Source organism: Necator americanus, chromosome V (assembly GCF_031761385.1).
Source record: "Necator americanus strain Aroian chromosome V, whole genome shotgun sequence".
NCBI lineage: Eukaryota > Metazoa > Nematoda > Chromadorea > Rhabditida > Ancylostomatidae > Necator > Necator americanus.
The window spans coordinates 28,322,417-28,348,227 of NC_087375.1; the positions used below are offsets into that span (position 1 = coordinate 28,322,417).

The following is a 25,811-nucleotide window of genomic DNA, read 5'->3' on the forward strand; positions in this document are numbered from 1 at the left end:
AATTCCACCACGCTTTCATTCCTTGGGTGATTTTGGATGTATACTTCTTGTTCCCTCTTTGTAACTTATCATATTTGCTGGCCACCAACACAAACAATAGTGACGGCGACCGTCGCCGCACTTCAAACACCCGCCGAGCGGGTCCTACGACGAACCGCCGCACGGCGTATCGATCCGCTGACGCGCTGTCGGGCTGTTTTAGGCCCTTTGCGGTCGGTTTTCCTTTCTCTCTCTGTAGGTATTGTGGTGGTGGCCTCATCCAGACGTGTTTCTTAGAATTTTTATGCTTTTCCACTCTATTCGAGTTGGCCTTTCTCGTCTTGCACTCGCCGACACTGCTCTATCGGCCACAAGTCGAATTTTGTGTACAGCCTCAGCTCGAACTCCAAGTGGCGAATCGAAGCAGCGACAGCAGCAATTTGATCGCTACACACGTCAATCCGACAATCCACTTACCGATCAGAAGAAAGCGTTTCAACAGCACAACATCGCGAAGATGAGAGATACCCAGTAGTGAGTTCCAATTTTTAATCGCACTTGATGAGTCATCATCATTTTTCTGGTGTTAGAGTGAGACAGCGAGGGTACCGAAGTCGCAGTTGTACAGTCGATTGCGGCGTTGTTGGGAGTACTAGAAAGTAACGATGTCTGGGATTATTCTGCACATAGTCAGTAGATCTGCGTGATATTTTTCAATGATCCTCAAGAAAAAGTATTCAATTTGGCGTAGACCTACTCTAACGCAGTAAAGCTGACGTAAAACATAATCTTACTTTAATCTTTCCAGTACTCCCGGTCGAGACAGATAGCTAGTATTTTACATCTAATCAATGCAGAATAAAGTAGAACTGACGAACGGAGCCATTTTTTTTTCAAAGTTCAACAGAGGGGTAGGAGTCTTCCTGGAGGTTAGTCTGTGAGGAAGTGACATTAGTGGTCTTGAATCTTATGGAGAGTTTAAAGGTTACCTACAGGAATATAATATTGCAAATATTGCAAAGCATCAATATTATATTCATTTGTAGTAACATTTTTTTTTCATAGATCTGTTTTAACGTACTTGTACAGCAGATTACAGTCAGTAGACATTTGAAGATACTTCAAATCAAAATGTAAGGTACCTCAATGTTTCCCATACCCTTCCAGAACCGTACCGTTTCTAAATCGTTGCTGTTACTTCCGCATCACCTCCAATTATTTACAAAATTCGAGCCCTACACCATTAATTATCGGCGTTTAGAGGCGTGCATTCTTGAGAGCAACGTTTCAGCTGTGTTGACCATCTTCTGGTTCTCTTTGTATCCGGATCCGACTAATTGGGTGCTTGGAAGAGGTGCTCCGACAAGAATTTGAATATCGCATCGCGTCAAGTTGGAGCGACTTCTTTTTTCCTGAAAATATGTTTTTGTTGAGATATCAGATATCTTTTGTTCAAGATATCAGATATATCTTGGATAAAGGATATCTGAGAATAAAAAAGTGGCTTTAGCGACTACATTTCTCTATCACTCACTAGAACTAGTGGTATTTGATAAAGGCAGCGGCGCAATGTGTTTCAGCTCTGTGTCGGCATCTTTCTTACCAGCTGCGAGGAGAACAGTTGATCTAAGACACATCTGTGATTATTCTCATTTTTCATCATGTAAAGATGGGAGTCTGTAGAATAAACGTGCGAGAAGGAAAGTGAGGGTGGTGAGGACCACTGCTTCTTCTTGAATAAAAAAAGTAAACGTATGGAACGTTTACTTTTTTTATTCAAGAAGAACAAAGGAACAGAATTTCTGGAGAACTAACAACACAATTTCATGATTTTGAGTGGAATACAAAAGTAGGTTGATTTATTGCGGAACTCTTAATGCCAAAAAATCTGAACACCTATGGACTTTTTTGCTTCTGTTGCATTGCGGCCGCTCGCTTTTGGTTAGGAAATCATAAGCTTTCAAACTTTTGCAGATATAATATGATGAATTATATATCTAGGCTGTGCCTTAACCAGTGCATAGCACAGAGGTGCACATGACTGCATCGAAACTGGTCCTTGGAAAAAAAAAACTCGCGATACATATGACACATATTCACCAAAATCAATTCCATTTCAGCCATTTTCCATCACATAATTGTTGTATGACAGAGTTTCCTACATTTCTCATGTTGAAATTAAGTGGTCTCTAATGAACCAGTCTGCGGGTGGTTGGGAAGTTTTCGTACAGTTTAATTTCGTACAGCTATTCTGTCAGAAAAATGTACTTTTAACATGAGACACCGCCAGTCCGTTCTTATTTCGACATTTCTCATCTTTAACGAAGTATCTGGTAATTGCAGGCTCTTCTGACATGATGATAAGAGACTTTTTTTAGTGACAGATATGGAGGAAGCGGAGGCCGCGGAGGTTACGGTGGCGGTCGCGGTGGAGGCGGCAGTCGCGGCGGTGGCGGCGGAAGCAGTCGAGGCGGTGGGTATGATAGTCGCGGAGGCTACGACAGTCGCGGTGGTTACGATAGCCGAGGCGGTTGGTATCAGTATCAATTTGTTACGCTACTTTGAAAAGAAGCGTGAGAAGTGGGTATGGAGGTACTATCATTCTCGAATGTAGTAAAAACCACCTGTCTGGTTTCCAATCACTTAATTGTTAGAGTCAGCGAGTCAATGACGTGTTGCATAGCGTCTGTAGTGCTACAGTCTAAATGCGTAACTTACTTATGAACTCTTTATTTAGTGATAGGCTTACGTTCTGGTTAAGCACAATTATATGCAGAATGAAACGACTTGGAACTATTGCGGAGGTGCGGACATTTTTTCGCTGACTCTAAAACTGTTTAATCTGATCAGAATGTTTAATCTGTTCAAAAAGGTCTTCGTGAAATACAAAAATTTTATATGAGCTCTTGTTTCATCAGAAATATGTAATCCTTCGTGTACAGTGTATAGTCAATTCTTTGCATTTGAATGGACTTAGCACAGTTTTTTTTTTCAGGTGGTAGCAGCTACGGTGGTGGCGGTTATGGCGGAGGGGGTCGTGGCTTTGGAGGTGGCGGCAGTAGAGGTGGTGGAGGGGGTGGCGGCGGAAATCCTGGTAGTCGTCTTCGCGATATCGACTGGAGCAAAGAAAATCTGAAACCGATACAAAAGAACTTCTACCATGAACACGCTGCAGTTGCCCGCAGAGATCAGTACATGATCGATGGTTGGATCACCGAAAACCAAGTCACCTTAGACGGACGGGGTATACCACGACCTGTCTTCGAATTCACAGAAGCATCGTTTCCAAATGAACTGACGGATCTGCTGTATGCGAAGTTCCAAAAGCCCACCGTCATTCAGTCGATCTCTTGGCCTATTGCAATGAGCGGTCGCGACATCATTTCCATAGCTAAAACTGGTTCAGGAAAAACACTGGCGGTTAGTATAGTTGAACTCCCATCCACTTGTTTAACCGGTTCTGATGATTTTACGAGATGCTTTTAGTTTATGCTGCCAGGAATCGTCCACACAACCAAACAACAAGTTCGAGGAAGATATGACGGTCCTTCTGTTTTAGTTCTTTTGCCAACCCGAGAGCTTGCACAACAAGTACAGGAGGTAGTTAATTGTTCCATGTTTACCAGTTCTGATAGGTCTCACATGAATTGATGATGTTCCAGGTATCTATCGATTTTTGTAACGCGCTTGGCCTGAAGATGGCCTGCCTATTTGGAGGAGCATCTAAAGGGCCACAAGCTCGTGATCTCGAAAGGGGTGTAGACATTGTTGTTGCTACGCCTGGACGCCTTCTAGACTTCCTGGACAATGGCACGACAAACATGAAACGGTAAGTCAGCAAGTAGTATAGTAGTAATTGGTTTCTTTTAGTTTAGTAGAAAAAATGGTGTGATATCTCCTACTTATTTTTTACCAGTTCACCTTGGCGCAGTTTAGCAGTTTCTTGTTCTATTTTGTCGCGTGTACATGCTTCCCTTTGTGGTCTAAGAGTTTTCGACGCATGGGCCATTTTTATTCTAGGTGTTCGTATTTGGTACTTGATGAAGCAGATAGGATGCTCGATATGGGCTTCGAACCTCAGATACGCAAAATTATAGGACAAATTAGGGTTAGTTCATTCCTTGCAGTTCAGCTTTTTTTCTTCTGCTTTAGACTAACAAAGAAACCAATTTTCAATTCTTTGCCTTCGCTCATTCCTTGATTTCAGCCCGATCGTCAGACCCTTATGTTCTCAGCCACGTGGCCAAAAGAAGTGCGCGCACTTGCTGCCGATTTTCAACGTGATGCTGCATTCCTCAATGTTGGCTCTATGGAGCTTGCTGCCAACCACAATATTACACAGCTTGTAGATGTTCTTGAAGAACACGCTAAACAGCCGAGAATGATGCAGCTTTTGAATGATATTATGAATCAGGTAAGCTTAGATAACCCGTTATATGTCGGAGGTTTCAGTTATCTCTCTTTCAGCCAGAATGCAAAACTATAATTTTCGTGGAAACCAAGCGGAAAGCTGATGATCTGACGAGATGGATGCGTCGTGATGGCTGGCCAACGCTTTGTATACACGGTGACAAAAATCAAGGAGAGCGAGATTGGGTTTTGAGTGGTTAGTTATCGTTAAAAGTGCAGCTCTTGTTTCTCTTCTGTCCAAGAAACGCTCTTTGTGGTGCTCATCGCAAAGAAACATAATAAATAAATAAAAGTGCGGCTTTTATCGATGTGCACTTTGTTGCGAAGAACTACTGCTTTAGAAGGAGAGGGTCAGATTAGGAGCTATAGCGTAGGAGAGAGATTGGTGTCTAATGTTAAGTCATTCAAGCTTTTTTGCTCTTGACTGTGGGTATGTATAGTATACATGTACATGTACTACATGTTACGATCATACCCACAGTCAAGAGACCAGGATGGAACAAGTCAGCAATTCGCGGCGAAAGCGAGGGTGAAAAGGGGTGTAGGGAGAAATGTAGATGGAGGGGGGCGCTCAATGGCACCCTTATTTCTGGACTCTTTCTTACTTTGTTCTCTTAGTAACATTAGCTTACATGTCATGTACCTTCTAAGATCAATGCTTAGATGTTGGCCCCTGATTAATCTATTTATTTACTTCCAGAAATAAGGGCGTCACTGAGTGTCGCCCCAACTACATTTTACCCGGAGTGTAAAGTTTACTACCTGCTAATACATCTGTTTAACTGAAAAGGCTGATGACCAGGAACAGAATTGTTCTCGGTATCGAGAGAAAGAAAGACATTTTCGGATATGGAGCCTGTTTTGAAATTATTTTTGGGAATTTGTCCATAGCTGTGATAGGGAGGAGACGGACCCTCCTCAGGTGAAGGGGTCTAGATCATGTGGTGCAGTTCGAGTGAAGGGGGTCCCTTCGCCAACCGTACAAAAGTGAAGGGGGTCTTTTCGCCTATCGTGCAATAGTGAAAGGGGTTGGAACACCGGCTCCGACTATCGCATCTATGAGTATTCACAATTGAAATCAAAGTGACTAAGTGAGAAGATATTCCACATACGTATTGATGGGATTGAAAAGAGTGAAGAAATTAAATATTAAAGTAAGGAAGTTAGTTTCGCATTCTCTTGTCTTTTTCTAATTTTACGCAGTCTATATATTTCGATCACGTACCCACTTCTTTGGTTTTGGAATTGCATTAAAATGTGATAAATTCAGAGTTCAAAGCTGGCAAAACTCCTATTATGCTAGCTACGGATGTTGCTGCTCGTGGTTTAGGTAAGTCCCTGTTTTTCAGAATATTTGATGAACAATTTGTTCTAGTGGTCAGTGCAATTTTGTTATTTCTACAAATTGGTTGCAATTATAAAACTTCAATAAATTTTTTGAAGAGTTGTGCACATTGATTTGGATGTTGGTGAGGTGTGCGCGCAGCGGTCTATGGAGCTGATGAATGAAATCAATGAACCACTATCCGTCTCTCGAAGATCACATCGGCTTTGACTGGTTGGTCACAGAGCCAACCGAGTGATGAGCGGCATTTTGTCTGCCGGTGTCAACACGCGCCTTTCCAACTGTAGAAGCCATCGTCCTTATCCTATACTGAATGAAGTGGGTAGACGGTGGCAGTCGCTGGTATATAAAAATATCTGACACCGGCTTTATCATACAGAGAGCTCTAAACCGTGAGCGCGTGCACATTGCGGTGTGGAGGAGGGGTCGTCGTGTGTGAGAATAGCGTCGTGTTCTATCTGTGGAGCACGCAACCGCTCTGAGTCGGAGCCGGACCGCCCAAGACTACATTAGTTGTTTTGGTGTGAGGGCGCGGCGCTCCGGAGTGGAGTGGGATCTCGCCGCGGCCGTCTGTCCACCGCCCGCCTCGCCCAGCATTCGGACACGCAGGTGTGTGGACGAGTTCTTCGTTCGTTTTGGCTTTTTAGAATAGTAAAGTCCATGTAGATTTTGTTGTATGGAGTTATGGGGCACGATTTTGAAGAATAGCGAACATAAATTGGGAATGTGCGGAAAAGGATTGGACTTCCTGCCGCGTCTGTAGTGTTTTTTTTGGAAGTTTTTGTTTCTGTTCTGCATGCAGTCATTGAAGTTTCTTCTATAGTGTCGCATCAGTTAAGCTTTCAACTATTCCTCTAAATTCTTTTGGAAGCTAACGTAATCATTGGAGGAATCGATTGTTGGATATGAATTTTAAAAGAAATCATTGGTATTTAATCCTCGGTATTCGTAAGTATCGCTGGTATTCTTGAGAAGTTTTTATTTATTTGGATTAGCATTAGGCTTAGTGTGTTCTTTTCCACACATCCTCAATAACTGAATTCAAATTCGCGTGAGAGGATTCATTTTGCTACCAAAAAAGTGCTCAACTAGTTCTAGTAATTATGGATTATGGACATAACACAACATTCGTACTCATTTTCGCTCCCACCTTTCACAAAATAATAATCACAATAATTTTTCATTGCATTTGGTTTGTTAATAGTTGAGCGCTTGGGAATATTATGTCTTTGTATTTGTAGTTTCAATGAATTTTAATGCTTTTTTGAGACACACCAAAATGGGAGATTTTGGGAACTCAGTGCGCTATGAACCTTGGACTGTTCTTATTCTCTTACATTCAATGTTTTGATTGTGTTCGGATTTTTAACGTTCGGTTCAGTGAAATATCTGGCCCATCTCCGTTCTCTTTAGCTTGCTATTGCAACATCTGTTTCTTATGAACACTGTATATTTCGATGGGGTATTTAGACCAGAAGTTTTTATATATGCTGTCGCTCAAGATATCCATTAGGTTGGGTGTGTCTCCAAAAGAGCAGTTGGCTACAAATACAGAGTTAATCATTGTCCACGACTGGTCCACCCTGAACGAAAGTCGATCTGCTACCTCTTTTGCAGTATATGTGAACATAAAAGCGTGTTTCATATGAAAAAGAGGTGTTAGCGACAACTGATCGAACAGGGACGCTGGTTTGTGGAGCGATGCTGTTGTTGTTCTTGAAAATCGTGTCCTTTGGTATGTGTTCAAGCTTGTTAGACGTACATAGGACCAGTTTTCAATTGCATCTTCTTATTTACTTCTTTTTAGATGTCGATGACATTAAATATGTAATTAACTACGATTATCCTAATAATTCTGAAGACTACGTCCACCGTATAGGACGAACAGGACGCCGTGACAAAAAGGTATGGGATCACTTTCTGTTTTTTCCTGACTTGTGGATTCTGCTTCCCTTTCCATATCTTTCTTTTCCTCTAGAAATGTTGCGACAGCTTGTAGCACAAACAGTTTTCAATATTCATCTTTGAGGAAAATCATTATGGCGAGGGTTGACAGGAACAGTGTCTTCTTTCTTTCCTTGTTATTGTGGTATTGTGCCAATTTTTAAAAATGAAATGTTCCGTTTCAGGGCACTGCGTATACCTTCTTTACGCCCCAAAATGCCCCTAAAGCAAGAGATCTTATAAAAGTACTGGAGGAAGCAGGACAAATGGTACCCCAAGCACTGCGAGATTTACAGTCCAGAGCCGGAAGCAGCAATAGTCGCGGTCGGTGGGCTGGTAACAGTGGTGGTGGTGGAATGAAACGAGGTTATGGCGGAGGAGACGACTACGCCTCCAAGAAAGCCAGGTAAGGGTTGCAGCAAAATTTTCAAATCGGTCTGATTTAATCGTTTAAGTTGGATTAGTCCTCTTTCTTCAGGTATGACAATGGCAGTAGTTACGGTGGTGGTGGTGGAGGTGGACGATGGTGAATGGAAACTTCTATTATTATTAGAATATATTGTGTGAAACAATGATCTTCATTATGTATCCAATACAGTTAATAATAAACGTGTTACTTGTTCGTGAATAAAACTTTGAAGTTTAGATTGTTTGCATTCACAGCGTATATTCTGACAATTTTTCCCTCTTTATACATTTTTATCCCTGAAAAGTATTGTTGTTATTAGACACACAAGTGAATATGAGCTACTTTTTTTGACATGGAAGTTAATCTATAATGTTTTTGTAGGTAAGTTGGAAAGGAGAAACGCAGAAATGTGCTCACCTCTACGTACTGTGATTTTTGAATGACGGTTCTTTTCCTCTTGTTAGTTTCAGGTTCTCTTTCAGGATCTTCTTGCCCCTTGGAGTCAGCGGTTCTCTGATGGGGACGTTTTTTCGATTGTGGAATTTTGTCTTGTCCAGAACTTGACCTTGTTGATTGGTGCTTTCTAATCCTGTCGGAACCACCACCCTCATGTGATTTTATTGATCTGCTACTCTTGACACGGCTAGATTCAGCTTCATATGTACGGTCACGGTATGGGCTCCGTGGTGACGGAGTGTGCGCTATGATTCCACGGCTTAACAGTGCTTCACTACCTACATAACCATGGAGTAGGTATTTCGAACCAAATCTGAAAGAATTTGAAGTTAGAACATGTCGATGTACCTAACCTTACACCTTCACAGGTTGTGTACACGAGACCAAAAGGCAAGTGCTTCATCTCGCTGGTAAACAAAACAAAATAAATAAAAAAACAGTAAAGCGAGTTTTTAAAATGTTGTTCTTTAAAGTCAGAAAATTGACGAAAACTCAATATATTAATGATTTCGTAATGATGTATCAACTAGTCAAGAGATTTGGTGAGTTGACTATGAGACACTTCTCATCGTCATCTTTTCCTCGATTGATTGGTTAATAAGCAAAATAGAGAGGTGCACAAATATTTGTGCATTATTTCACATTTATCCCATTCCCTTTCATGAACCAGCTTGATATCGAAAGCGAATAATGAAGAGTACAACTTATAGGTGGGGTTGAGTCTACGTCTCATCTTATTTGGTATGCCATTTAAAGCTAGCTATGGTCGGGTCGAACCGACATTCATGCAGGGTGCATTTGCATAAGCGGTGGAGCGTAGCGGTTAGAATCGGGTGAGGATCTCCTTTACCACCATTCACTGCTGCACTTCTCGATGGTCCCATCTCGATTCCAACCGCTATCTCCACCGCTTCGAGCGCAACCGCTTATGCAACCACACTCTGCTTCATGTCGTTTTGACTCAACTATATCTGATTACGGTCCAAAAGTTCCCAAGCTAAGTTCCTTTTCGACTTCAAGTTAATTGCCTGGCTGAAGGCTATGTAACGGAAAGAGTTCCTCATAAAAGTGCAAATTTACGTAGATGTAGTTGCAGTTGTTGTTAATACATAGTATGGGAAACAAAAGCTCTTGTTACACTGTTGTGAAATGAGTGTTGAAAACGAACAGCATACGGAAAAAAAACTCCGGCGTAAAGTCAATTTTTTCGAACACAAAGGTTATGGAATTTATTCAGCAAGCTTCGGTCCCTGCACAGCTCACAAAGAACTCACATATTCGGATCAGAACGAGCTGAAACTCTGTCCAGCCGCTTCCGCAACTGCACCGAGTTTCGAGTTGGGTTTGAGGTGTGACCATCGCAAACTGCAACGGATAGCAGAGGTCCCTCTAGGTTCTAACCGCTACGCTGCACCGCATCGCTTCGAGCGCAGCCACTTACGCTACTGCACCGAGGTTCAGGTCGCTTTGCCCCGACTATAGTGCGTGAGCTTTTCTCACCGCGGAACGGTCATCGACGCTGAGCATCATACAACATCTAGAGGCAGCACACCAAGAAATTACCGATGCTGGGATCTTTCCCACAAAAAGAGAGAACTGGGGATGTAGGTCGAGTATGAGCGCGATCACGTTCAGTTCCCCCTAATTGTAGCTGCCCATGGACAAGGAGTCCTCCGTCACTGTCATGAGGAAGGTGGCTAACTTTCTGTCCCATCGTCCCCTGTTACAGTATCCATGGACAGCGGCGAACTCGGGTTTTGGGAAACTCTGCGCTGAGAGATACTATCGCTGTATATAGTAGGGTCGAAATGACAAAAAGCACGTACGCAATTGCGTACGCGGCTTCTCTCTAGGCGCTTAGGTGCAGCGTAGCGGATAGGAGCGTGGTGAAACCCTTGTTGGCACCATCCATCGATGCAGTCTGGGACGGCCGCACCTCGGTCCCAATACTGCTGCCTCCACCGCGCCGTTCTGAGTGCGTACGCAAATGCACTGCAACTACACTCGTGATTCATGTCATTTTGACTCAACTATAGCATGGTTGTGTTTGATGTCTGTGTGCTGTCATTGACTCACTTTTGGATAAATTTTGTAGTTAGACAATCCTTCTGGTAAACTTCAAGCACTTTTCTGCAACGTTTCTTCTTTTCCTTTATCCATAACTTCCGAAACTGGAATCAGAATTGTCTAGAACAAAACTTCTCAGAGATTTCCTTCTTTTAATAGGAGTTTTTATATACATCGTGTAAGTTCATTCCATATAGATGTGCTATTGCTGCTAATAACGGAAATGGTATCTCAGCACGAGTGATTGACGTTTGTGTTGATGCCAGCAGCGCTGAAGTGTTGGCGATTTCTTCGACAGTCTACAAAGGGTGCAATAAAGTAGAAAGAGTGTTCTGACAAATAAAGCAAGAAGTATAATATCATGCTCGGGTAAGGTGTAGTTGGGGAAGGGTGGGAGGGGTAGGGGGACACTCAAAATTGCTCTGATAAAATTGTACTTCTAAAAACGAAACATTCATAGGGTAAAAAGAAGAAAAAACCATTCTTAGGTGACAAAAACAAGTGCGGATTGCGGAGAAACCTCAAATCATTTTTGGTTTTTTTGTTGAAGGTAATAGGTGTATTTTAACTATTCATTTCCACTAAGACTTTTTGCAGAGGTTGGTGAAATTAAAGCATTAGAAGTTCTTGTTCTATCTTCTTTTACCCTACTTATTTGCCCTAGCCTACATGTCGTAGATCCTCTTAGACAAATGCTTAGGTTTTAGTGCCCCAACTGTGTTCACCACTCACTTCCAGTGTTGAACTATCGATTGATGAACTATCGCTTTCGCAAATGGGAAAGTCGTTCCTCAATTAAAGGCATCACCTCAAGAATCTGGGGTGATACGAAATTCAGGAGGGTAATGCCTATACGGGGTCGTAGATAGTGGGCGATTCCGTCCATCTTTCCCTGTATCACCGTATAAGGACGACCCCTGGACACTGTTTCTTACGACGGCTTCTGTTGCACTGCGCAATCCTTGCGTCCCGCCTTCGGCTGCGATTCGTTTGAATGGGTTTTCGACGAATCGCAACGGCTCAAGGTGGCGTGGCGCGGGTGGCGCGCTGCAATGGAGGATGTCGTAAGAAACTGCTTTCCAGGGTCGTCCGCTTAAACTGATATAGGGAAGGATGAACGGAATCACCCACAATCTATGATCCCGTATAGGCATTACCCACCTGGCACTCGTACCTCCTAGATTCGTGGGTGATGCCTTTAAGAACGTTTTTTTCTGCTCTATAGCTGTTTTTACGCTCAAAAGTGCAATTTAGAGCAGTGTTGAGTGTCCCCCTTTCCCCGTCCCCTAACTACACTTTGCCCTCATGCTCACCTCTGATTTTAAAGTATAGATCGTCCAGAATCCGAGAATAATGATGATAATGCACGGTAGGATCTGCACCACTATGGACACGTATGTGAGAGTGATCATGTCCATAATTGCTTCGCGTTAGAATGAGACCATACTCACCGTCATTACTTTCTTGAAAGCAACAAACGTTGATTAAGTGATATGAGCTTGTTTACATGTGTGGATTTTGATGTCACATCAATCATCGACATCATTTGAACAGTGCGTACTGCTGAGAAATCGTTATAACAACGTGAGGTGTTCGTATAACCCTAGTTTCAGCGACTAGACACTCGAATTAATCGAAAAAGTGGCGGAAAATATTCGTAAACACACATCTTTAAGAAATAAGCAAGGAAAAAATTCATTTTCAAATACTGTAGCTTATACCACGGAAAAAGTTCTTCAGGTTCACAACGAAAATCACAATAATTTCCTATTGCCAAGCCTCAATATCGTTCTAAGTACACCACACCGCAAGAATTAAAAAAAATATTACAAACTGACCAGTCTCACCAACTAGCGGGGGCTAGTGAACCACCACGTCCTTACAGATTGTCTCCCAAGGCGAATGAGATCTACGCACTTTCCAGTCTCTTTGAATATTGATGTCTGGATAGTGTTAAAGAGATCACCCCACGAATCTAGGGTGGTATGGATTTCCGATGGGTAGTGACTGGGATCGTAGTCTGCAGAAACGGGTGGGTGATAACCGTCATTTCTTCCGTAAAGAACGGCCCAAAAGATGCGGGGCGTGCACAGGGATGGCGCGCTCCAATACAACTTCGTGCGTTTCCGGACGCTGTTTTCTAGGACGACATGCAATCTACGACGCGATATAGTCACTAGCCATCGAAAATCCATACCATCCCAGATTCGTGATCCCTTGAAGGAGCTGCATGTGGAACAGTCTTATAGCTCACAACCTCAATAATGCTCCCAGCGAAAACATATGGGCCTATAATCTGGAGCTTGGTGTAGTACTTTATCCATCTCACTTAGAATTGAGTACAGTACCTCGTTGCCTTCATGCACTGAGGATGCAGCAGCTAAGTTGGACCCACGCATAAGAAAACCATTTAGGCCAACTGTAAAGTTTTGAAAACGAAGACATAACGATAACCAAGGAACATACCAGTTGACATAAAGGTTTATCGATTGAAACACGAGAAGAAGTAATAGTAATCCGATCTTAGTGTTGGTGTTTTTGTGGATTTCATGATGAAGGGCATCCTTTTGCTCCCCAGTCGCCAAGATCCTTATCGAAATACCACATATGCTCCCATGCTTCGCCACTGATTACTTTGTTACTGCAGTAGTCGCCATCCGCTTCCGGACAAATTGTGTACGGTTGTCCGACGGTCATATTGTTGTTGTACCTGTAAATAAATAGTGTAAAGCGAAACTGTTGTCCTAGTTCTTGAAACTGATAGTTGACACCGCCCGTATGAGACACCAACTCCTTCTTTTGTACCATAACGATGTCTTGCTGTCTCCTACCAATTTTTTTTTTTTAGAAATAATTGTTTGATGAGCAACTTATTAATTTAATTCCGATTTTGAACAGTTTTAGTTCTTCCGAATTTGTTTCTTCGTTGGCGTGCATTGCTATCGCAAAGTCTGCTGAATTTGGTTTGATCTGATGTTCTATAAAGAATAGAGTTTTAAACTATAACGAAACAGAAAGGGTGCAAAGATGGTTGGGACACTTCTTTTGCACAGAGGGAGGAGGGAGACTCAACGCTGTTTTAACTAAGGTGTACTTTTGAGCTCAAAACTCATTAGAGTGCGCCTGAAATGTCTGACGTTAATCAATCCGCTTCGGATGCGCCGCCACGTTCACTTCAATTCAGAATCGTTTTAGGTTTATGAACGTGTAACTAGCTTACGCAGAGACTTCTGGAAGCTGGCCGATGTGTCAAGTCAGTGTTTTTATCCTTCCAGACAAGTCTGATACCAATTTATCGACCTAGGAGGATGAAAGGCTTGATTGGCACAAGAGCGGAATCGAACCATCGATCAGGCAGCCACAGTATAACCTCCTGCAGACTGCGCTAAACCGCCCATATAAAAGACACTCACACACAAAACGTCCATGGAGAAGAAAAGCCGTTTTTAAGTGACTAATGACTTTCTCATTTGAAAAGCATTTGAAAAGGTGATAGTTCAACAATTACTGGAAGTGATTAGCTGATTCTCCCGGTGCCTGAAAACCTAAGCGTTAGTCTTAGAGGATCTATGACATGCAGGCAGGAGCTACTGAGAGAAAAAACGAAGATAGTGCTTCAACTTTACCAAACTCATCAAACAAGCTTACCGGAAGTGAATAGCTATATCAAATCATGTAGTACCTTCAAGGAAATGAGAGCCAAAACTATCAGTGCTTTAATGAACTATCGCTTGTTTAAATAGGAAGCCGTTTGTCACTTAAGAACGGTTTTTGTGCTCTATGAACGTTTTTACGCTCAAAAGTACAGTTCATTTAGAGCAGCTTCAAGTATACAAATTCAGTCGGTGAAGAATATGCTCAAGCAGGTGACGAAAATTCGCTTTCGATTTCATAGAAAAGAAACAAGAGGCAATTTGCGTGAAGCTGAGGAAAACTATGCGTGGCGTCAGGGGCGTCGCGGTTATTCGACCAAACATGTTCACCGACCGACTGTAAACACAGCGTACGTGTTAGTCATCCACAAGTCGTGTTCAGGTCATAAGCTTTCGTGTACTTTCGGGTGCTTTTGTACAATAATAGCCTAATACTAGGGTTTGCTAAACCACTAGAATCTCTTTATTAACTCCAATGGCATTTGATGCTCCGTAAACTTTTCTAGCTCTACTGTGAACGCCACTTACCAAACTTCGAAGCGATGGTGAAAAACACTATCCTTTCCTAGTACTGGAGGAATATGAGGTACAGGATCGCGTTGATGAACAATACGATAGGAGTAACGGAACTGAAAATTATGCTAGCGTTACCTCAGTATTTCATTCATGCTCAGGATAATTTCACCAATTGAAATATGTGAGTCTTTTGCATTATAAGGAAATTTCTCTTAATGAAACATATTTTGAAGTTTGAGTATTGAGTTCAAATGACATACCACGCCATCATGCCACTCAGCGAAGTCGATGTCACCAGTCCTCGGCTGGCCAAACGTAACAATCCTCACGTCGTTCGGTGACCACCTTCCCCATTTCACGATATACGAGGCTGCGACTGTCGCGATCGATGCTCCCAAGGAATGACCGGTGATCTGTGAACAACGATGGTGAGAAAATGTTCTGCTTTGATCTATCACTTGCTAGTTAGGATCTTGGGCGCGTGTAGCGCAGTCGGAAAGAGGTTCGTTCTGACTGCACAGTCGATGGCTCGAAACCATCTTAGTGCCCACTAGGGCTTTCTTCCCTTCGGGGTCACAGCTTGATACCAGGGTTGTACACAGAAGGATTAGAAACACTGAATACGTGCATCGGTTGGCAGAGTTCATCACGTCAGAGATTAAGAATAGCAGTCAAACGCTTAGGCGCACTCGAAGCGGATTGATACTCCAGACACTTACATAGGACCTTAGTTCACACTTTTTCTTTCCCCAAATCTTAGATAGATATCTTGTGCATGCGCTGCGGTAGCGCAGCGGAAACTACAGCCTGTCAAATCGACTTAGTTTGCGGCGGAATAAGCAGTTACGGTGGCAGCAGTTACAGTTTTTATGCGCTCGCATGCGGTTGTAAACCTACTGTTGCAGCGGCGCAAGTGGAGTGGACTTTCTGCATGAAGCTGGGTGAAGATCGGGTCCTAGCGCGCAGGAGTCTACTGTAGGTCCCGCCGAAAGCACAATAGGATGGGTGAACGTGGATGATTTTAGCAAGGATATACACCTAATGCTAAGTGTACATGGACAGAACAGGGTAGAAAGTTCGGATGTTAATTTTTTCTTTCCATAGCATTATTTGTTTATTCTACATTTTCTTATTAATTTCTAATAAAAATCTCATTACTAGGACTGCTACTAATCTAGATCGTATCAGTGGTGGAAATTGAGCTTTGGACAGATGACACCCCCACCTTTTTCCTTCTTTTCTTTGGACCTTCGTTTTTTATTCGGCTGAGTGCTCAAAACCTACGTAAAGTTTGTAGTCTGGATACTGGTACTTGAGAGTGTGAACTTGCCGTTCGAGTCCACCATCCCATAGAGAGATGAATGCATCATGGAAGTATTTGAACAGGTGACCATCGTCGAAGAAAGCTACTTTTTCCCTGAAACACTACTTGAAAATTTGAAAGCGACGTTCCGGGTGATCTTCAATACTGTGTTCTCTGCAATGATAAGAAGGGTTCGAGAGGTGGCTAGCAGTTAAATGTAGCATACGACGAATCTGAGGTGGTGCGGATTTCAGGTATCTGCGGAGTATCCGTATACGAGGTCGTAGATTATGGAGAAGGCGGTAGTCCCGCTCATCTCTCCCTGGATCACTGCGAACGGCCGCCTTCAGAATGCTGTTTTGTATGACGCCATCTATTGCAAGGCTTCACAAATTGCGCCGCCTCCGCCCTGCGATTCGTCAAGAATCAATTCGGATTGCACCTATAGGCTGTAAGGGGCGCTACGCGTGCAAGTGTGGCGCGCTGCAATGGAAGGCATCGTACAAAACATCATTGAGGGGGCGGCCGCTTGCAGTGATTCAGGGAGAGATGAGCAGAACCACCCCAGTCTCCATAATCTACGACCTCGTATACGGATATTCCACCTGAAATCCGTACCACTCCAGATTCGTGGTATGCTGCCTTTAACTCAACGAAAGGAATCATGCTTACAAATCCAGGAATAAGAGACCTCACAAAGCAACTGGTTACATCCATATTCTTGATGAAATACCCAAGATTTTCATTACTTGTTCAAATGTAAAGAGTTGCTTCGTGAGGTAAATCAATCCGAGTACTCTACTTCAGTCAAATTTCTAGATTTGTGAGAGGCCCTCCGTGTTCTTGCTGAGTTACTTGCAAACTAAATCCTGAAACCTATTACTGTCAATACTCAAACGTTGCGAATCGCTCCGAATACTGCTCTTTACTGCACTGTTTCTTTTCACAACAATGTGTACTCACTGGAAGAAACTGAGTATTTCGTCGGTCATCTGGTACCCAGAGCTTGTGCCTTCAAATGCTATGATCACTGCCTTTTCCACTGAATCCCATGCAGTGTATCCATAACAGGTGACATCTGATGAAAACATATCTTTTGATGTTCCGTGCATGCTGACGCTGGCACTTACTTGGGAAATCGGTGGAGCAGTTGACACGGATATTCTTATAGTACGCCACATGCGGAAGTTGCGCTCTGAAAATAATTAGTTTATTTTCAAGACAAAAATATCCACATAATTGGCTCTTTAATGCTATGCTAGCAGGCGGTAGTGTCCTTATATAATATATTTAAAACGGGAACTTCCAGAACGTCTCAAAAAATCTGCGCTACTGCGAAATTTTCGGCAGATACTTCCCGAACACCCTAATATTTGAAGTCAGCGTCTTAATGCATTCGAAATTCACTCGGAGGAAACGCTGGGATTCATCCGAAAACAGCGTTATTGGAATGAGCTTGAATTTTCGAGAATAACACTAGACGAGCGCATGACTTTCTGATGTATACTAGGATTTGTTCTTGAGTACACTTGGTATGTTGTTGATTCCGGTATATTTTTTTTTAAATAAAATCTCTACGCTGTCAAGAAGAGAGCATTGAGGAAATACGGTGGAAATGAACAGAAATCAATAACTTGCCTCAGACATGGTTCTGGACTGTCCCCAAATACAGCAGCGACAATCGGAGTCATATAGTAACGGGCAAAGGTTTCATTGTAAGCGTAGGCAGGATCTGGTAGACGTGGGCAGTTCACTATCAACTGAAAGAGTAGGTGTTTTATTCGCAGAGCAATGCCTTTACTTTCAAATATAGAGTCATACCTTTATTTTGTTGGTACAGTTTGATGTAAGCGGTTCGCAAGTTTTCGTTTCAGGACACCACCTGAGTTGTTATTTTTCGTAAAGTTTAATGGCGAAAAGGGAGTTGGGATGAGAGATCGCCCCATAAAAAAAACTCTAATCGTTTCCTGAGCAGGTTTCTTGAGGTATGAGCCATTAAATACGGCGGTTTGCTCTAGTACGTTAATTAGCGCGGTTACCTTAATTTGCTGACCATCTCATTTTTTCGTCAAAATTCGTCGCAATGGGTCCCTACACAGGTCTCTGCTTAGAAGCTTAACAGAAGAAAAAATCGCCCAGAGTTCGTTGTGGTTTTCTGTTTGTTAAAGGTTGATTGCGAAATGTTTTCAAAAATCACCGTACACAAGGCCGAATCAACGAGAATCCGTCATTAACGGGAAAAATCGCTGCTGCTAACTTCCTGACTTTTCGTGATTTCACTTTGATTACTACGTGGACGGAGCGTGCATCGAAATCCAAGAAAGAATTTGACGAAACCGTGGATCGTTGACCGCGGATTACTATAGAATAACCGACCGTGGAGGTGGTGGACTGCTGTAGAAGAAGCGTCCCATAGCAATGGAAATCCGCTTAAAATTACGAAGCAGCGTGAAAGTGAATGGTGAAGATGCGCGCTTGAAGTTCGAATGCTTTTAAATGTCTGTGTAAAGTAATTATGCTAATAAACGTAACAATTTTATCAACAAAGCCTCTTAAGAGGCTCAGACCTCAATACCGGCTAGGTAGCGATTAGCGTACTTTTTAGGGTGACCCCTACTCTCTTTCCCACGATTTAGTAAATGATATTTGACGTTTCATTCTCCAGACTCACGCTTTCACTGTCTGTAAGCACCGAGTACACTCCAGCACATCTTGAGCAGAAATTAGAAATAAGAAGCACAAAAAACCAAAACCCCGTAGTAACATGACGATCTTCCTGAAGACCTGAAGTAAATATTTTTTAGATAAGAGGTGAAACTAAAAAAAGGAGCAGACGAATCATTAAAATAATATATACGATAGCGATAATATGTTTGTGTGTATGGGAGCTTTTGAGTTTCTGCTCACAAAACCGTATGAATTTAGCATAACGTTGCTCAGAAGATTAGCCAGGAACTACAGTGTCTTCGAGTGTTGCGCTTGCACAAAGTGTTGGAATTACAAAATTCTTCGAATATAAATGAAATGAAGCAAGGCTAGATGAGGTATGCGAAAAAGTTCCGGAGATTCTGTTGTGCAGAAGTGAACCCGTACAAAAATATCACCGATCCTTGTGACCCTTCCCGGGACATTTGGCTATCCTTTATTTTGCGTAAGATTTAATGGTAGTTAATGTCAATGCCGAGGAGGATTTCGACTCTTCGATGTCTTGGGAAGTTTTCAGGAACATTCCAGGTTCCTAGGAAGATCTGCGCATAGGGTTCTATTTTTTCAGTTTCCAAGACCGTGTAAATGTTGAACTCAGAAGCAGTACACAAACTGATATGAGCCCAGCTGAAAAGTGACGAAACCATGATTGACATAATGGGTCCTCTGTGCCCGCTAGGAATATGACATTTTAAGATGGATAAGAGAGATGGATGTCGAAAAACTTGGATTAATTTGTGCTGTTATGTTGGCGTTGGGGACGATTTGGGCCACGCATACAATAATAAGGACCACAATCTTTAGATGGTCTCCTTGTATTGCTGCGGATGAACCGTTGGAAGTGAAGTAGTTATGTAGAGTCACTGGTTATCAATCCGCTTCAGGTGCACTAGTGAGTTTGTTTGGAATTCGGAACAGTTGAGGTTACACCCGCGTTGGACTATAGGACTTCCGGAGCCCTGCTGATGAGTCAAATCACTGTTTTTCATCCTAACGGATGAGCCTGGTACCAGTTTGTGGACGTCAGAGGGATGATAAACCTGGCTATGACTAGAGAGGTTCTGAACCATCGATTGTGCAGTCACTGCCCGACCGCTTACCGTTACATCCATCCCAAGTACTTTCTAGTTAAACTAGTACTGAACTAACCTACTAAACTACAACAGTTGTGTCCTATTTCTTTCCTTTTATTTTTTCAGCCCTCCCATTTCTCTTCTCTTCTCCCTTGTTTCTCTTTTTTTGAAATTTTATATGTCGACGTGAGCAGTCAGGAATATTAAAAAGAGAAATAATTTAGAAATGATACATATATACATCTTCGTGCTCACATTGGATGCTTACAGTTTACCTGAGGGATTTTACTTATTTTCATGTCTTACTAGTTTATGCTAGTGATTTCCATATTTTTAGAATGAGAATGACTCACAGGAAAAAAAAACAAGAAGGTAGCCTCCTATAACATTGCTCAAATACATCCTTGACCCCTGGATCCCTTAAATTCTCCCACTCCCTTTTTTCCTTATTTTCTTCCTTTTTTTCTCTCGTTCGGAGTTGCTAATCACTGAACATACTTTTTTATGTGAAACACTCGGTAGAGAGAACACTTTCCAAAGAAGAATTGAGACATTATCTTGGCAATAAGAAGTACATGACTGTAGCAGAACCATTAAAAAAAAAGAAAATACGCTCGAACCGACAAAAGCTGACATGTAGTGGCGGCAATCATCGCAAGATTCTGTTATCGGAGCAGTAAAGATAAGCAATGGTCTTTGGAAGAACATCTTCTGTCTCTGAACCGGAGCACAAGTGATTTCGGAGCAACCCGTGATGTCATCTCTGTAAGAATATCAAAATAGGGTCTAAGAACTATAATTTTAACGAAACTGCAAAAGTTTCTTAAACTGTTTCTTAAGTTCTGATTATAATATTAGAATTTATTTATTTTATCCAGAAAAAATTGAACTATTGCCACGTGTTTTCTTTTTGTGTAAAAGTTTACTTTTAATTACTGTTTTGAAGTCTTGAAGTCGGCATATCAGTAAGTTGACGGCATTGGGATTTCTTTACGAACAGGTAGGGTAGGGATGACGTCCAATGTTCTCTAATAATCCAGAAAAAAGCGGGTGGAACAGTTTTGTTTGCAGCTTTCCTTCTTACGACACAACTTGTTACGCGATTGAACACAGGAAATTTCGTTGTTGTCCAACGTTCATAATCGACCTAATATAATCAAATAACCAGCACAAATACGAGGTCTGAATCTGGAAAACGTGATACGTTTCCCTGAATATCATTCCTTATTATTTATGAGTGTTGTTTTTTTCGATGTTTACATGTGTGGACATTTCTTCTATATCATTTCTCATTTCTTCTTCTTTCTTCATTTCTTCTTCTTGTGCTCTAAAAAATGTAAAGACTAACGAGAATTTCTATACATTGGAGTCGGAAATGAAGTGGCTTGTAATAGCTAGGATTCCTGCAATTTCCAATAAAACATTTTCAACCAAAGCCTTTGAACAGCGCGTGCTTTCACTAATAAAATCCATTCTTTTATGGAGCTGATGTCGAGCCCTTCTCCGATTTAAAGGCATCACTCCACGAAACTGAGGTGGTACGGATTTCAGGTGGAGTATTCGTATACGGCATAATAGATTATGGGGAAGAGAGTGATTCCGTCCATTTCTTCCTAATTGCCGTAGAAAACGGCCCGGAAGATACGAATTCGGGCATTCTGGCGCACTTTTTTCTGTAAGGAGTTCGACTGGAGCGCGCCAGCGTTGTGCGGCGCCGCATCTTCCTGGCCGTTTTTTTACGGCAATTAGGAAGAAATAGACGGAATCACCATCTTCTCCATAATCTACTATCCTTTATAAGATTGCTCCACCTGAGATCAGCACCACCTCAGATTTGTGGGGTAATGCCTTTAACCAGGGAGGGAGAACGTGATATGATAGGATGGTGTACGAACTGACTATGTTCGAAATGTCAGGCAGCATTTTCAACCGTTATGAGATAGTGGCCTTATTTAGCACTAAATTATGCTCATTCATTCACTCGTGGTCACTAATGACAGAAGATCCTGAACTCTTGTACAATTGCATTAAAAGCAACATACCACGAATCTGACGCTATGAAGAAATCAGTGGGAAGATCTAGAGTTAGGTTTGTGGATTCCGGTTTTAGGGTGGTTCAGCTCATCTCTCCCTGATCGTCGTAAGAAACGGTGTAGAAGACGACGTTTTTCAAGACGACTTCAGTTGCAACGCGCCTTTGTACACCTTGTCCAAATGCGATCAGTCGAAGATCAGTGATGCCTTCTCACCAGCCTATTCAAGTAAGACCAATGAATAGGATGCTAAGGGGACCGGAACGTGTGCACAACGTATCTCGTAATAGCGAGAGTGATTCCCACGCCGTTTCTTACGACAATCAGGGAGAAATGAGCGGAACCACCTCTGATCCTGCAATTTACAATCCAATCCCTAGCTTTTCTCACGGATTCCCTCACCACGTCAGATTCGTGGTATGCTGCCTTTAAGCGTGTGCGCTCGAAGTAGTGCACTGGGACCTTTGTTCATCTTTGTAGTTCGATTGAAGCTAGGGGAAGTCAAAAAGACTTGGAGCGTGACTAAACTGCTCTTACGGTCGAGCTCGAGGGGCCCGCCACTTGCGCAATAAAACCTGACTTCAGGATTTTTTACCCGACTATGTTGTAGGTACGATTACTGACAGGTGTTGATCGTAAGTGATTGCAGAAGGCTAACAGTAGTAGTACTCACCGGAAATGAAGGGATCCTCTTGTTCTCGAGGCAACGATGCGCGCATGTCGCGACAGACAAATGTAAACTGCGAATTGGGAAGAGAACAAAAAGAGAGGAGCGAAAAGCGAAGCGAAGAACAAATTGAACTGTCGAAAACGAAGGACAGTTAGAGGAAATATATTCTTCTATTCAACTCAAAGATAATTCACCATGAGCGTATAAAAGTGTAAAATGTTGTTATCATGACCTCATTTGGGGAATTTCACATCTATCGCCATGGTTAAGGGGTGGTGCCTTTAACATCTCGAGAGGGTTTCGGGTGGGATGCCTATACCGAGTCGTAGATTATGGGAAGGAGGGCGATCCTGTTTATTTCTTTCTAATTGTCGTAAAAGTGTAAAAAGAGGCCCGGAAGATGCGGCTTCGAGCGTCCCGGCGCGCTATTTTTTGCAGCGAGTTCGATTGGAGCGCGCCAGCCTTGTGCACGCAAAGAAGAATTAGAAAATTAGAATTTAGCATTTTTCTCAACTAGCTTTTTTGAGAACGAAAGCTACCTGTGAAGAAGTAAAAAAAAATTATGATAGCAAAAATCTTTCTCTACAACATGCTTTGAACAAAATTCGTCTTTATAAACTATGAGCTCAGTTATCGAAATTTGTTTGAAGTCACACCGATTTTGACGCGTTGCTGAGAATCTGAGATCTCGTTCTTTTTTCCGTTGCGAGATTACGGTAGCGCCGTTGAAAAACTCGACTCCATATTTGAATAGAGCATCAAGGAAAACTCTTAAATGCAGATTTTGGCCTCTGTAGGTGTTCAGGTTCTCTCAAAAGCCGGTTGAAAAAAACTCGAAAATTTGATTCAAAAATTGCGATTTTTCACAACTATGTTTCAAAGGACTAGGAAAACTAGAGGCACCAAGCTTTGTAGAAATATAGAAGAAATCTCTCTCTACAGATCGCAGCCAGCATTATTGCATGAAACTCACTTTGAGCGTCGATATTCAGAAACTCGTGGAGCCTACTTTGTACTAATTTTAACCTTAGTTGCGCTTGTAGATGACCTTTTTCGCTTGGTAGCAACATCAGAATTGCTTTTTCGACTTAAAGTAAGAAATTCGTCACTGTCGGATGAGAAATGTGCTCTTTAAATTCTTTTACGCTAAATGCAAAAATTGCACTTTTGGCAGGATTAATCCCTGACCGTCACAATAAAAACGGCAACGCACCGCATTAACCCATCCAAACAAGGCGTATCATCGTATCAGCGTTATTTCAACAGAGGACGTAATGGCAATTAACAGATGTCCTTATCGAAGTCTTTGTAATCGTGCATAAAGAAGCGATCAATAGGGAAAAGTCAAGTCGCATAATCCACTTTATCTGCACTACACTTACCAACTTGAGCTTGTTCTTCATTGCGGCTATGCTTCTACTTTTACTTAGTGCTCTTAGATTTCTGTTAGCTTCTGAAGATCTCGCATGTCCAAGCGAATTTTCGACAGTAGGTTTCCGTTCCACTGCGGATCTTCAATATATTGAATAGGCTGCAACGGAAGAGTGCCGAAGCAATGTTCAAGCTATTAAGGAAATGAAGATTGCCCTCTATGGTCTTTTAGTACTCAATACAATGTCACCTCTGGTTACTTTCATTTCTTTCAAATAAAGTAGTAACACACAATTTTGTAGTGCTTAGATTTGATGGATTTGACAACAAGTCGATTTTTTGAAGGGTTGTCAAATCAAAACTTCTAGGTTGCTAATTGCATTTAAAATGATTGGTTTTCTATTTTATCACCTCCACAACTTTATCACGCTATTTATTATGCATCACATTTATTCAAGATTTCAATTATTTGTGCTAATTCAAAAGTGACCGAAAGGTTCGTTTATAGAAATCTTGATATTTCAGAAAGGATGCTATTGTCGCTTCCTACGGTACGTTTCCTTTGTCTACGAACTTCTCCTCCTTTCTGAAGGCTTTCCTTTTCGTTCATGTAAAGTGGACTCCCTTATCCTTAAGCCACCAAAGCGACTCCAACATCATTAAACATAAGTTAGAGCAGCAAGAAAATGCTAAGTCTTCTTTATTTAAATTTTACAAAAAAAAAAAAAAAAATTTTTAAAAAATATTTTTTTTGTTTTTTTTTTTTTTTTAATTATTTTCGGTTTTTAAAAATTATATTAAAAAAAAACCCCCCCAAAAAAAAAAAAAAAAAAAAAAAAATTTCCCCAAAAAAAAAAAAAAAAAAAAAAACACAAAATTTTTTTTTAAAAAAAAAAAAAAAAAAAAAAAAAAAAAAAAAAAAAAAAAAAAAAAAAAAAAAAAAAAAAAAAAAAAAAAAAAAAAAAATAAAAAAAAAAAAAAAAAAAAAAAAAAAAAAAAAAATTAAAAAAAAAAAAAATTAAAAAAAAAAAAAAAAAAAAAAAAAAAAAAAAAAAAAAAAAAAAAAAAAAAAAAAAAAAAAAAAAAAAAAAAAAAACAAAAAAAAAAAAAAAAAAAAAAAAAAAAAAAAAAAAAAAAAAAAAAAAAAATAAAAAAAAAAAAAAAAAAAAAATATATAAAAAAAAAAAAAAAAAAAAAAAAAAAAAAAAAACAACCCCCCCCCCCTACCCCCCCCTCCCCCCCCAAAAAAAAAAAAAAAAAAAAAAAAAAAAAAAAAAAAAATACCCAAAAAAAAAAAAAAAAAAAAAAACAAAAAAAAAAAAAAAAAACATCAGCCTGCCGATTAAGCCTGAAGTAATTTTTTAATTTTTTTAGTTAAGTCATTCATGCTACAATAGTCTTCCTCAACTGCAACCGCGAGTCTTCTTCAATCGTTCATTCAAATATTAAACAAATTTATTCTGAACTCAAGTACTTAGTGTGCGTCATTGACGTTTTTTCTTTCTTGGAACAACTCTTTCATTTTTTAATCGCAGATATCGGGGCCTGAAAAAAAAACCCTTAGAATACGTTTCAGTTGTGATTATCTTCTGATATGCGGTGAAAACATGTCATTCACTGCTGATCCTCCTTCAAGTTACAGCACTACGTCTGAAAAAAGCAGTTTTCATTTCTGGTTCGCATACCTAAATTACACTAAATTTTGTACGCCTTAATATGTGTGTATCTAAAATCGAAAACCCGTCTTCCGTTTCTCTTTGATCCTTTCAACTTTTTTCTAATTTTTGACCTCTACTTTAATTTTTTTTTAGATCCCCTCTTACGACCCCCTCTTGAGAAATTCTCAACACTCGCTTGATCCTCTTTAGAACTTATT

The 25,811-nt window shown here is 41.1% G+C and overlaps 3 protein-coding genes across 5 annotated transcripts; 1 reads left to right on the plus strand and 2 right to left on the minus strand.

Annotated features, from left to right (window-relative positions):
* Positions 1-283: 283 nt before the first annotated feature.
* RB195_015475 (uncharacterized protein) lies at positions 284-8,208 on the plus strand (the record flags this gene model as incomplete). Of its 2 annotated transcripts, none has more annotated exons than XM_064206208.1 (12): positions 284-513; positions 2,358-2,509; positions 2,975-3,399; positions 3,466-3,579; positions 3,642-3,808; positions 4,000-4,087; positions 4,187-4,393; positions 4,447-4,585; positions 5,660-5,719; positions 7,542-7,639; positions 7,864-8,084; positions 8,157-8,208. In XM_064206208.1, the coding sequence occupies 12 exons, from the start codon at positions 284-286 to the stop codon at positions 8,206-8,208; spliced, it is 1,953 nt and encodes a 650-aa protein (XP_064062089.1). The 2 variants fall into 2 exon arrangements, with proteins under 2 accessions (XP_064062089.1, XP_064062090.1); XM_064206209.1 differs by having other exon boundaries at positions 2,358-2,452.
* A 169-nt stretch (positions 8,209-8,377) lies between these two features.
* On the minus strand, positions 8,378-12,028 carry RB195_015476 (uncharacterized protein; the record flags this gene model as incomplete). Its single annotated transcript, XM_064206210.1, has 5 exons — positions 8,378-8,383; positions 8,505-8,856; positions 10,620-10,714; positions 10,784-10,909; positions 11,924-12,028. 5 exons carry the CDS (start codon positions 12,026-12,028, stop codon positions 8,378-8,380), a joined length of 684 nt encoding a protein of 227 aa, XP_064062091.1.
* A 1,129-nt stretch (positions 12,029-13,157) lies between these two features.
* On the minus strand, positions 13,158-22,613 carry RB195_015477 (uncharacterized protein; the record flags this gene model as incomplete). Of its 2 annotated transcripts, none has more annotated exons than XM_064206211.1 (9): positions 13,158-13,320; positions 14,792-14,892; positions 15,040-15,192; positions 16,064-16,196; positions 17,046-17,160; positions 17,213-17,277; positions 17,721-17,842; positions 18,754-18,866; positions 22,568-22,613. In XM_064206211.1, 9 exons carry the CDS (start codon positions 22,611-22,613, stop codon positions 13,158-13,160), a joined length of 1,011 nt encoding a protein of 336 aa, XP_064062092.1. The 2 variants fall into 2 exon arrangements, with proteins under 2 accessions (XP_064062092.1, XP_064062093.1); XM_064206212.1 differs by lacking the exons at positions 18,754-18,866; positions 22,568-22,613 and adding exons at positions 17,904-17,964; positions 18,459-18,496.
* Positions 22,614-25,811: the final 3,198 nt, after the last annotated feature.